Consider the following 12768-nt stretch of genomic DNA (forward strand, 5'->3'; position numbering starts at 1 on the left):
GTCGAGACGTCGTGGTCGGAGCTCAAACACCATAGACAGTCGGAGTGAGGATCTGTAACTGACATCTTGCCCCCACACTCTCGACAGGGCTTGAAACCCGACTTCCTCTGAGACATTGTTACCGCAGAGAAGACTACGCAGCAGACAATACACTGTAACCACGAAGGTAACAGTAACTCCCTCGAAGATAACCGTTTCGAATGCACGGAAAAAAGGGAACTGTCATCGGCACGTCGGCGAGGACTTCTTATTGCCTGTATGACGTCAGACGGCGTCGCGTGGGCTAGAGTGATGTCCTCGTCGACGTGCAGAGACTAGTAAGAAGATTTCCGTCAAATGCTGGCGCCATGGGAGTATTCATCAGGTGAGGAATCCACAGGTAGTTGTATCCATCAGAATCAAACAAATACAATACAGCATAATACATATGACCTACCTCTCGCCCAGAAGGCTTCACATAATTCACCCGACACGGGACTACAGATACCAAAAACGCCTCGATCTAAAGGCTGTTTTTTTACACATGGTTTGTTCATGCAAAGAGTTACGCACGTACTGGAGGGCTGTTATAGATCAGCTTAAGGACACCACGGGGTGGGACATTCCTCTGACTGTCAGTGGCTGTGTCCTGGGTTTGCTGCCCCAAGATCCAAAGCGTATACTTAGCAGGAAATTTGCAGTACTAGGCCTTACGATAGCTAAAAGAAGAATTGCAGTTCACTGGATGAGTAATGAGATCCCTAAGGAACGCTGCCTGGGCGATTTGAGAGAGTGGGCAGGGGTGGAAGAAATACATATGAGACAAACGAGTAGAGATGAAAGCTACCAGAATTGTTGCTGGCATAGGGGAGACATGATACAAGCGTTATCAAGGACTATGTAGGAGAGACGATCAGAATTGGCCTCCACACAGTCTCAAAGAGGGGCTAATGAATATAAACCCATAGATTAATCTACAATCTAGGTCGATTACCAACTTGGGAGAGAAAAAACATTTCTTCGGAATTGAATGGTATTGTGAGGTATAGCTCTTCTTTTACGGGCTCAGGCAGGGTGAGGGGGAGGTTGGGATGGGTGAGGGTGGATAGTCGGGGACATTGTAGGTTGACTTTTCTGTATGTTCATTTCTCCTATTTCTCATACAAGAAAACAAAACAAAGAAGAAAAAGAGGTCAAAATGTCGAACTGTGAGGATGTTCTGTAATGATAATTGAGTAATATTGATCACAGGGACTGCATGATAGTTGTTGAGTCCAAGATGTACATAATTGGAGACATACTAATAAACAGAAATAATAAAAACAAAAAAAACAAAAAGAAAGAAAGCAGAGTCTGGACGGTTCGGGTAGAGAACCCTCTCCTGCTGCTGCGACAGAAAATACTTGAAGGATGAAGTCTGATTGGAGGATCGATGGCCATGCTCAGTAGCTCGGGATACCAGACTCTCCGTGCCCAGACCAGAGCCACAAGAATGATTTGGGCCTGGTCGTTCTTGACCTTCTTCAAAACTTTGGGCAGAAGTGGTAACAGCGGAAAAACATACAGAATTGAGATGAAAAACATCACCTAGTGATTGCCGCCTTGGAAACTCAAACACGCAATACTGTTGACATTGCACATTCTCTGCAGAGGCAAACAGATCTGACCAAGGCTCTCCCCACTGCTGAAAGAGACCTGGCGCCACCTCCTGATGGAGACACCATTCATGATTGACTATGTGTTATCGGATGAGTTTGTCTGCTCTGGCGCTCAGAGAGCCCACCAGATGTTGAACCACCACGGATATGCCCTGTTGTTCCAGCCAGTCCAGAAGCACACAGCCTTCTGACAAAGTGTCCACAACCCCACACCACTCTGCTTGCTGAAGTACCACATGGCGGTAGTATTGTCTGTGAACACCTGCACTACTCTTGGCTTTAGAGAGGGAAGAAATGCTTTCAATGCTAGCCTGATCACCTGGCGCTCCAACAGGTTGATGTGGAGTCCAGATGCCTCTGATCTCTGCCTCCCCCATGTGGCCAGCCCATCCCAGGAGTGACGCATCTGTCACTATTGTGAGCTCTGGTTGGGAAAGGGAGAGGGACCTGCCTCTGACCCAATCGCAGTTTGCTAGCCATCACTGAAGATCTCACACAGTTCCCTCCCTCATGAGCCAAGATCTGGATCATGTTGGAAAGAGTTCCCTGATGCTGCACCCACTGGAACTTCAGGTCCCACTACAGAACCAGAATATGCCATCTGGCATGATTCACGGGCCATAAGGCACAGCAGCCTGAGAGTCATTGTCACCAACATCCAGGATAGAGGCTGAAACATTGGTATCATAGCTTGAATATCCTGGACTCGTCACTCTGGAGTATAAGCCTGGAACTGCACTGTGTCCAGAATAGCTTCGATGAAAAGGAGCACCTGAGAGGGAGTCAGGTATGACTTCGACACTTTTATAGTGAACCCAGTGAATGCAGGAGGTCCGCCGTAGATTTTGGAGACGACAGCCTGGGGCGAGCTCCCCTTCAACAGTCAGTTGTCAAGGAAGGGGAAGACTGAACTGGTCAGACCAATGGCTCCCTGATCTGTGAGGTCAGTGGATCCCACGTCCCCGGCCACGCAGAGGATGGGCAGCATGCACAGCACGGTGGCTGGAGGGGAACAGACGCTGTTGGGTGCCCCTTCCGTAGCCCAAGTACCTGGCCGTAGTACAAGAATCCTTCAAGTGCTCAAGTGCAGTCTGCTTTTTCTCCGAAGAGATGGGTCCCATCAAAGGGCATGTCCATAAGATTGGCTTGGACAAAACCCGAATAACCAAACGTCCTCAAGCAGGCGTGCGCCTTAGGGCCATTGACGATGCAACCACCCTGCCTAGTGAGTCGGTTATGTCCAGTCCACATCGGATTGTGAACTTTGCTGCGTCTCTCCCATCAGCAACTGCTTGGGAGAGTACAACCCGGGCCTCCTCCAGGACCTGTGGCAGCACTTGCACAACAGTATCCCTCACAGGGTGTGGGAATAATGGCCCAAAGGGCATGCAGTGTTCACTGACTACAATGCCAGGGTGGCCGAAAAAAACATCTTCTTCCCAAGTGTGGACAACCTGTTGGTTTCCCCATCCGGGGGTGCGGAAGGGAACGTTCCTTGGGAAATGGAGGCTTGAATAACCAAGCTCTCAGGGGTAGGCTGTTGCGTAAGAAAACTTGGGTCGCCCGGAGTAGGGCAATGGCGGCAGGCAACTGTACTGTTACAGGAGCCCCTGTACTGGGTTTAGATCAGATACCCAGTAGGACATCTGTAAGGGCTTCATTAAAGGGGAGCAGATGTTCGGAGGATGAAGTTCAAGGCTGAAGCACCTTTGTCAGGAGGTTAGTCCTGACTGCCACCGAAGGCAGCTCAAGGTCCATGACCTCAGGTGCTCTTTGCACCAACATAGAATATGAAGTACCCTCCTCAGTAGCCATGGTAGGAGGAGAAAGCATGCCAGTACCTGGGGAGGTGCAGTCCATTGGCTTCCGTACGCCAGTTCATAGGGTCTTGGACCTGGTATTCCAAAGGGTCTTGGACCTGGTATTCCAAAGGGTCCAGCGACCGCTCCCATTCCTCACTGTACCTTAGCCCACAAGAAACAGGATCAGGATCAGGATAAGACATAGGACGCATGGCACCTGTTGGCGTTGTACGATGCCCATCTGGCTCCGTGTTGGAGCAGGCAATTAGGATGGAGACAGTGCTGCCCACGGGCAGCACTCGGAGCGTCTGGACCGGTGTCGGGGAAGGTAGAGATGGTATGACAGGTGCCTTCCCACATCCAAGCATGGATCCAGGGACGCCACTCAGAGCTGAGGCCGAAGTTGCTGGAGTGGACCCAAAGGTGCTGCAACAGCCCACTAATGAAGTGCATGGCCTCATAATATTCTTTTAGCTGGGTAGAGGTCGCTTTGGGTCCCGGAAACTCGGGGAGGCGTGGAGTCGGCTTAGACGCGGGCTCTGCAGATAGAGGCCTAGAACGACGATGCTCCCCGGTCTCGTCAATCTGATGGACGAGGTGAAGTCGAAGAACATTTATCTTTCTTTGACTTATTCTTGTGCCTCGACTTACCCTATCAGTGCAAAGTTGAGCGTTGGGTCCCCTACAGGTTTAGGGACCGGTTCCTCAAAGCCTTCGGATGCATGGCCTGGCACTCCGAGTACAACTTCGGGATGTGATCATGATCTAAACACCATAGGCATGCGAGGTGTGGATCTGACTTGAAAAAATTCGACAAAAAGTCGAAAAGGGCCAGTCAAAAAATGACTGAGGGGCAGCTCTCTTTGGATCAGTGCTGGGTGGTGCTGAAAGAAAATAACTAACATCAGTGTGCCAAGGTGGTGCCTATGTAGGACTTACAACATCGCACAGATGACACTGACAAAGGAAGCAGTCAATCAACACCACCTAACACGCAGGGGGGTACTGCTCGAGAAAAATCTCCGGATTCAGACTGATTCCTGGGGGAAATTGTAAGGTAAGGAATCTGCAACTAGATATCTCTATCCGATTGCCCCAATGAGTGGATGCCTCTGCTTGGGGTCAGATGAGATTTAGGCTCTTTAACAGCGAGACCCAATGATGTCAAGAGTTTGGCCACCATCTGAGTTAAAACACAACTGCCTGTGGCAAGCATGCCTTCAGCAGCCAATTGTTGAGGTATAGCAATACAAGTACTCCTGACCTTGGCCGTGACCACCACTTTCACTTTGAAAGAGAACAACTCTCCCATGATGGCAACGCAGACAGCCACTGAAGGAATGAAGACTGCCACAATAGATGTAAAGAAAACCATCCATTAGGCTTATTTTGGTGAGTTCTTACAGATCAGTGGAGACATGTCAATGAATGCAGATCAGTTTTTAGACAATTAATAGCCCCAATATAAAACACTGTTCTCATCCATTCATCTAGAGGCATTTGAGCGTCTTGGAAAAGAAAGGCAATTTAGACAGAGGGCAACAGAAAGAGAGAAACAGTTGCCAGTGAGATTTTTTTTTTCTTTTTCTCAACAGAAGTAGCGCAGCAGCCGCTTCGGAGATGCAGTGGTTCGCCTGGGAGTTGAAGCTTGAGAGACCACTGCAGGTGAGCGCCGATGTAATATGGGGCTGCGTGGGTCAGAGTTTAACTACGATGGGTGAATGTAATCTCTAGAATAGAATAGGGAGCATCCAACCAGCACTGGTTTTTCCATGGTTATGATGGACACACTTTAAGTGGGAAAAGGTAAGCAATCCTTGGGAAGTTTAAATGAGCAGAGCTGCTAATGAACAAAAAAAAATTGTGAGAACACATTAATAGGTGCTGGCGGTGTAGGAGAAGAAACCACGAGGGGCAGAACCAAGGGGGTCTCTGCCACGAGGAGTGGAATGAATGAAAATCATCCTATGTATGCTTTTTTTTTTTTTTACAAACTTTGCCCCAAGGAAACTGGCTACAACAAAAAAATGTGTATTCTGGTTTAACTAACTGGTGAAAGACCTCTTGCATTGTAAGCTAGTTTAGGGGGTTAGGCACCTGTTGCAGATAAATGAGTGTATCTAACGTGTTCCAGGATACATTTTGTTCAGACAACTCCACTGGTTAATTAATTTTCTGGAAAGATCTGTGTGCGCTCATTGGTCACAGGATGTAATCATAAGTAACTAGATCACAGATTCCACCTTCCTGCTGCAGAGAATAAACATTTACGTGTACATAACAGATCTGAAGTTTATATATCTAGGTGGCTTTTGTTGCTAAGAAAAAAAAAACGTTAATTACCTGCAAGTTACAATTCTGGTCAAGTAAGTCAACTATGTTCCTGCTTCAACAGCTTCATATAACATGCATACAGTGCGTTTGAAAGCTTGCATGTTTTAACTGAGTCTTTTGTTATTTAATCTCTAGTCTTTGGACATTGCTCTCAATTAGCAGTGTCACTTATCCTGCAAGACGGTCCTTTAAAAAAGATAGGACATGACCCAGTCCTACAAAAGCTGGATATAAACAATTCTTTCTACTGGTACTTTAGCAACTACATAACAGTTTAATTCTCAAGACTCGAAGTAACGTGATACGAAGGACGGTGAATGCACCATATAAATTTCTCATAACTCACAACCACACAACAATGTACAGATATTTCACTGCAACGATAACACTTATGGGCCAACATACGTTCAACCAAATTAGCAAACGTAGCCCTAGACCCTGAAACAAAATGTATTTGGCAAACCATAGAATGAAAATAGAAACATAGTACTATGGACTCTGTATGCGCCACAGTCAAGAAGACCATCGGCATGTTCCAATACTACACAGAATGAACAAAGTTTTTTTAAAATGGCGCCGCACAGACTCCAATTGTGACGCATTAAACGAAAACTGCACAAAACTAGTTGGGACGTCATCAGATTTAATACGGCAACCACTGTTTTGCGCATGCAATATGGCCACAATTATAGCACTATGGACACCGAATGTTCTACAGTCGTGCTAGCCACCGACCGCGTCCAATGGACGCTATTTAAGATGGCGATCAACTGTAACTTACTAAACTGAAAGGACCACGCAAGAATGCATGCAGAGATACTATGAACGGCTAAGCACAGATACACTGCTCCGCCGCTCTCATTGCGGTCTTTCTACTACTTACACACAGCACAAATGTTTGCTGATTACCTTTCACAGAAGTGACACTCCTACCCGTTGTACTGCAACTCCACAGTAATTAAAGGGTAATGCTTTGACAACGATCACTAAGTAAAATATTTCCACCGTTAATAGTTATTGCAATAGTTCCTCTGAAGGAGCAGCTCCTCTAAATTCAAACAACTACACTCCTCTACAAAATCACTACTAAACAGTACTTCTTGAATCTATGAGTAGAGGTTATGTGATACATTCACAATATGTTACAGATGGCTAATAGTAAGACATACCAGCCAAAAGCAAAGCTCTGCTTGCCCGAGCCCACCTACTTTTCATGCATGCATTACGTGCTTTTATTTACAGGTACAGCATACTTGCAGATTTTGTCTACATCCAGGAGAAAGCTCTTGGCATATTTTGCTGAGCGCAATAGATGTTGGACGCAATCTTCTGTTATTATGGAAATAAAGTTATTTCTGCTATAACCACACCCATATGTACATATTAGATAGATAAGATACAAATGAGAGTCCTGGAAGCTCTATCAATAAGTGCTTTTGAATTTTTCAATCCAAATTAAGAACTTCTAGACAATGTACTATTTTCTTCTTACGTTTCACTGCACAAACCACAGCTACTGCAACTGAAAAACATAAAGACCCCCTCAAAAAACAAAGCACACAAAAAAGTTGGGTCCCAGGTCAGAGTAGCTGCCGATAAATTACAAAGCGCACACAGTGCATAATGGTGTATGGAATCCAAGAACCTACTGGTTGGTTACAGGGTATGCGAAGACAAGAGGGAGGCACAGCGCATCGAGGGCCGTGTAGAGAGCCAGCGGGAGAGCCAACCGGACTCTCCTATACTTTGTATCATGTCCAGTGCGTCCGGGCGGAGTGCAGACATAAGTTATAAATAAAGACGGGGCTGCGCTGACGCAGTTTCCCCTTTGGCAGCAACTATATCGTGTGTGTCGTTACTGTGCCAGCAAAGACCCACACTATAGGGTGCACATGCAAAGTACTGGTCCACAACTTTTTTACATTTGTTTATTTACTTTGGACAAAAGCTGCCTGTTCTACCGCTAAGCACCGCGAGTTCCCTCTGGAGGGAGAACGAAAGAGGGCTGGAGCTAAGAGTAACGTGAATATCATTATAAAACATTGTTATTACTGGGACAGCAGTGCTGCAGTGCTTCCAAGGACGAAGAAAGCTATTTTTAGATTGTACTCCAGACTTTCCTTCACAGCCCTGAACGCTGCACAGTGGAAGGCAGAGCAACTAGAGCAATATATGGATTGTTCATACACTTCAGGTTTTCATTTCATGTTGCTATTGTTAACCAGGAGTTTAGCGCTTTAAACGTTCAAATTAAAACATGTCCTTCATTTACGTCACAGTATGCCGGAGGTCCAATTTAATCACCTTTACCCACGCAAATAAGTAACTGCTTTATTGAAGAGTTCCACCCAATGACCAATTTACACAAATGGAATACTGATTACCTAGAAGGTACACCGTTTTCAGATGTTCAAAAACTTGAAACTATTGGACTAACAAGTTGTGTAATGCTAATAAATTTACGCTTCTCAAGAATCACAATAATTGGAGGAAGGGTCAATCTTCTGAGGCCTACAAGTAAGAATATGTTTCAGAGGGTTTTCCTCAAAGGTACTTTCAGGTACACAAGACACGCTTCCATAGCACCTCCCTGACCCTTCTATCAAGCATGCTCCTCAGAGTGGAGGAACCTGCTGATCACAGCATTTAGGGTGGGTGAGCAGGCCTTCTTGGTCCCGCGGACACATCTGAAGGCCTAGAAGGTTGTAGAGCATGTGCAGTAATTTAAAGTAACATAGCAGACTGCATTTAGCACATAATTTACTTACTCTGCAATTTGCTGCATACATACACACTTTTGCATCATGAAGCTTTGAATTGTGCTGAACTTACATCTTGCTGAACTGTAGGAGGGTCCACTAAGAGGGGCCCCAGCTCACTGCACTGCTCATCGTTGGGTTCTGTCCCCAGCAAAGCAACGGGCATGTGTCCCTTACGAAGTCGAAGTACGGACTCCAGTTCACGGTTGCTCCCTGATCCGAGGTCCTCTGGTGTGCTCATGGGACACAAAGACAACTCTCTGGAGGATTTTGAGTCACCCCTTTCGGGATGTTCAGCAAGAATGAATGGGCCCTGAAAAAGAAACAAAGGGTAGAGTGAATTTGCTGTTCTACTTTTTTTTTTTTTTTTTTTTTAATAGATACAATCAGGAAGTGCTACACAGAATTTGTAGAATACATCAAACTATACACCTAGGCAAATGTGGTAGGGTGAAAATATTATTATCCATCAATTTAAACTATACTTGACCATGTGATGGGCGTAACAATACAAAATACAACACCGATTATGCTCTTGGCAGTTTGGGAGGCGGCGTACTTCACTACATATCAGAAACTATTCCGTAATCAAGGGTTTGCAGATTCGAAAACTTGGTGAACTGAGGAACCACCAACAGTACCACAATCGGTAAAAGCATGGGCTGGTAACGGGCCGCCAAAAAGTTATTTATGAAGGTCGTAGTTCCCCGTAGAAAGTTCAGTAAATATGGGGGAATTAGGAGAAAGAGATAAATGGAGAATGATGACAGGCAACATACACTGAATGGGGTTGAGGGAAACTATTACAAAGAATAGTATATAACATTCAAGTGACTAATATAGAACAGGCAGAGTTCTCACCAGGGGTGGCTCAACCGCACCTGGCGAATAATGTAGAAAATGTGTAAGAATAAATGGGAGTTATGCCAGAGGTAAAGGGTTAGTGCATGTTAAACATGGAGATACCTATTGAGTGACATTTTCTCTTGTATGTTGGTAACTGTATTGTTTAAAACTGCAATAAATCGTTTTAAAATACTACCAGATATAAATAATTTCAAGCTTTATAAAGATGGAAAAATAGATATACTGATATAGATATGCCCTTGCCTATGAGGAATTCCAGGGGGAAGACATTTCCTAGTACTTAGAAGAAAGCATGTGCGTGGAAACCAAAGAGCTCAAATTTGCAGCTGAACCAAGAGGCTTCAGGCTTGGGCTCTGAATTGGTAGTCACAATGCCCACAATGTGAACTACTCTTCCATGAATAAAAAACTAAGTCTTTGGGCCGAATGAAAACACCATGGGCCATAAAAAAGAAAACTTCTTCAACCTCCCCATATATACACAGTAACTGAACAATAATGCACATGTAAGCTGTCTTTAATCTTGAAGCTCAACCATCAACCTCAACAGCCAAGCTTCACACCCCACGGAACAGTTTTTTTACTATATCATGGCTATTTATACAGTGTGGACCTGACACCCAGGGCCGCTGGAGCTCTGTCCATAACTTAGAGCTTATAACCTTACACAATGAGTTATAAAGTGCAAGCAAGGAAATTTACAAAGCTTGGTGAGGGCTTGGTACAACAAGTAGGGTAAGGATAGGCATGGAGGGGGCTTTTTGTCCTGTCAATGGTAAAGGGGTGGAAAAGGTGCGCATGGCTGGAGATCTTTTAAGAATTGCTAAAGACCAGGATCCAGTTTTAGGTATAAAAAGAGGTCATTCCACAGTCTTGGTTTTGTGTACTTTCCATGAGTTGGGTTTGAACTTCAAGTCTAGCAAGTGTGGTGCTATAAGAGATGTGGACGCTGACAGAGTGTTTGATCTTGCTAACCAGATGGTCTGGTTTACCCGTCTTACATACATTAATAATACCAGGAGTTATAAAGTCGAAGAACGACGGCAGCTTGCCGGAGTCGACAGGAAAATAGCTCCAAAGTAATCATGCATATGGCTGAACAGAAAGAGCAATAAGTACGCTACTAGGAGACCCAGCCAAAGTTCTAATTGCATCTAGAGACCACTTTAAGAACGTTATTCACCAACTAAAATATTGTCACTAAGGCATCCAGAGATGCCTTTCTGAATCACATGTTAACGCAGTAAGTGACGTATCGTATAGAACTGATAGAATAAAAACTACAGATCAGAACAAGCAAAGCCTCCTTGCACATCCGGCATGTAGCGCCACATCATGCGTCTTACTGTATAGTTTAAAACATTTTCGATGCACAAAGCTTTTAATTAACTTTGCGTCCAAGTTCCACTGAAATCAGAAGGCAGAGGACACGTCAGGAAAGTGACATAGGAAAGGCAATCTGTTTCCCGGTGGTCTGGTACTGCCGCTGCAGAGGAATCATGCTCCTAGGTTCTGTGGTAACCCATGAAGTACAAATGCAGCTTTTTAGCCCATTTTATATTCAAAATGTACTTGTGGAGAGACAACCTAAAAGCAGATATTCTCTCGATATGGCTACCTGGTGCAGCACGGAGCTAGTAGTGTGAAGGGGTCCACGGCTGCTTCCAGTTTCTAGTCAGACTATGATGGGGATAACTGTGAAATGAGTTGCACACTACAGATAATCACAAGTATTGGTAAAGGCAATAGGGCTCGGCTTTTTGACTTAGTGTAGGGTGACCAGATTTGTAGAAGCAAAAACCGGGACAGGTCAGACATAAAAGAAGGACTAAAGACTTTACTTTCACATCTGGCCTGTCCCGTTTTTTTTGTTGCTGCGTAGCTTCGTGAATGTGTGCCTGTGTGTGTGTGTGTGTGTGTGTGTGTGTGTGTATATATATATATGTATGTATATATATATATATATGTATAAACATATAACACACTCAGTCAAAGTCAAACACACACACACACACTCTTCACAACTACATATATAAAATTAGCTATGGCTTGACCTCCCACCCTGCACCCCCAACCTGCCCACACCCACCTCCCTCTGCTGGGAGCAGTCAGGGGACTGTGTTGCCTGACAGTAACACATAAATTACTGTAATGATTTCATACTTTGTAGGTGTCTTTAACTTATGCTTCCCTACATGATCTGACCTTTGTCCCAAAAACCGGGACATTTGTTTAAATTTAAGAGAAGCGTCGGGACACTGGGGCAGTCCTCTTAAAACCGGGACTGTCCGGGGAAATCCGGGACGTCTGGTCACCCTAACTTAGTGGCTTTGATAATGCGTTTAGCATATGCTCTGCAGCGACGCCCCATTTGCGCACGTCTATGTAATGACACCAGTGCCATTATTCTTTTTTGGTTACTTACTGATCCAAGACGGCGGATGCCACATGGTGCGCACATAAAAAATGAAACAAAAAAAAGTATCTGAACATGCGCAAAAGTGCTTTTCTGAAGGCAGAGCTGCACAGCGACAAATGGCAGCTGCTGGACCCTTCGAAAAACACAAAAAATAAAATATTTTTGTATATGGACTGCGAAGGGCGGGGGAGAGAATGGGGGATTCAACGGGGCGTGGGCAGCAACAGAGGACTCGCCTTAGGCAAGGGAAAGAATAAAAGAGTGCATATGCTGGACAATGTCTGGGGGACAGGTGTCTGGGGGAAGCAAGAACACGCCTTCACTCATGTAGTGCTTTAAGGAAACAGTCACTCCTTTAATGTGGCACAGAAGAGTGCATGTCAGCCCATCAAAGAGAAGGGTAAACCAAAAAATGTGCAACAGAGAAGGGATAAACACAAAGGGATGAAGATGAGCCAAGAAGCGCGCACACGAGAGTGACAATAAACCCGACTGATGATAAGAAGTGGACCAGTTGGAAGCTCGCTATACGTTTTGGAATGACCCACAGGAAAGCTTTTATAACCAGACAGCTAACGACTGTCTGCAGGTGAGACCTAAAAAATTAAAATAAAAAAATAATCATCAATCTGAATTGCTACCACGTCCCTTTAATTACAAGTGTTCGCGCTGGCTTTACCATTTCCAAGGAATGTTTTGAAGATCTGACCCTATAGAGAAATGCCATTACATTTTTATACTGTGTTAGATGTATTATAATTGTACGGAGAGGAAAGATGGTAGGTCTGACAGAAGTCCTAAACGTGTGATAGTCCCTATTCCTGCGTGCATACACAGCACCGATCTCCACAAAGTGATCATACCTATGCGTACAACTTCCACTAATCTGGTTTTCATTCTACAGTTGGGACTCAGACTTGACTTCACAGTGACATGTTGCCAACCATATT

The 12768-nt window shown here is 44.9% G+C and overlaps 1 protein-coding gene across 5 annotated transcripts in view; it reads right to left on the reverse strand.

The window, feature by feature from the left end:
- Positions 1-12768, reverse strand: part of ADIPOR2 (adiponectin receptor 2) — a 311375-nt gene that overhangs the window by 178526 nt on the left and 120081 nt on the right. For all 5 annotated transcript variants that reach the window (XM_069228093.1, XM_069228091.1, XM_069228092.1 and 2 more), the window contains exon 2: positions 8606-8845. In XM_069228093.1, coding sequence (XP_069084194.1) covers positions 8606-8773 — 168 coding nt within the window. In that variant the 5' untranslated portion in view covers positions 8774-8845. The remainder of the gene's footprint in view (positions 1-8605; positions 8846-12768) is intronic.

Source organism: Pleurodeles waltl, chromosome 4_1 (genome assembly GCF_031143425.1).
Source record: "Pleurodeles waltl isolate 20211129_DDA chromosome 4_1, aPleWal1.hap1.20221129, whole genome shotgun sequence".
Classification (NCBI taxonomy): Eukaryota; Metazoa; Chordata; class Amphibia; order Caudata; family Salamandridae; genus Pleurodeles; species Pleurodeles waltl.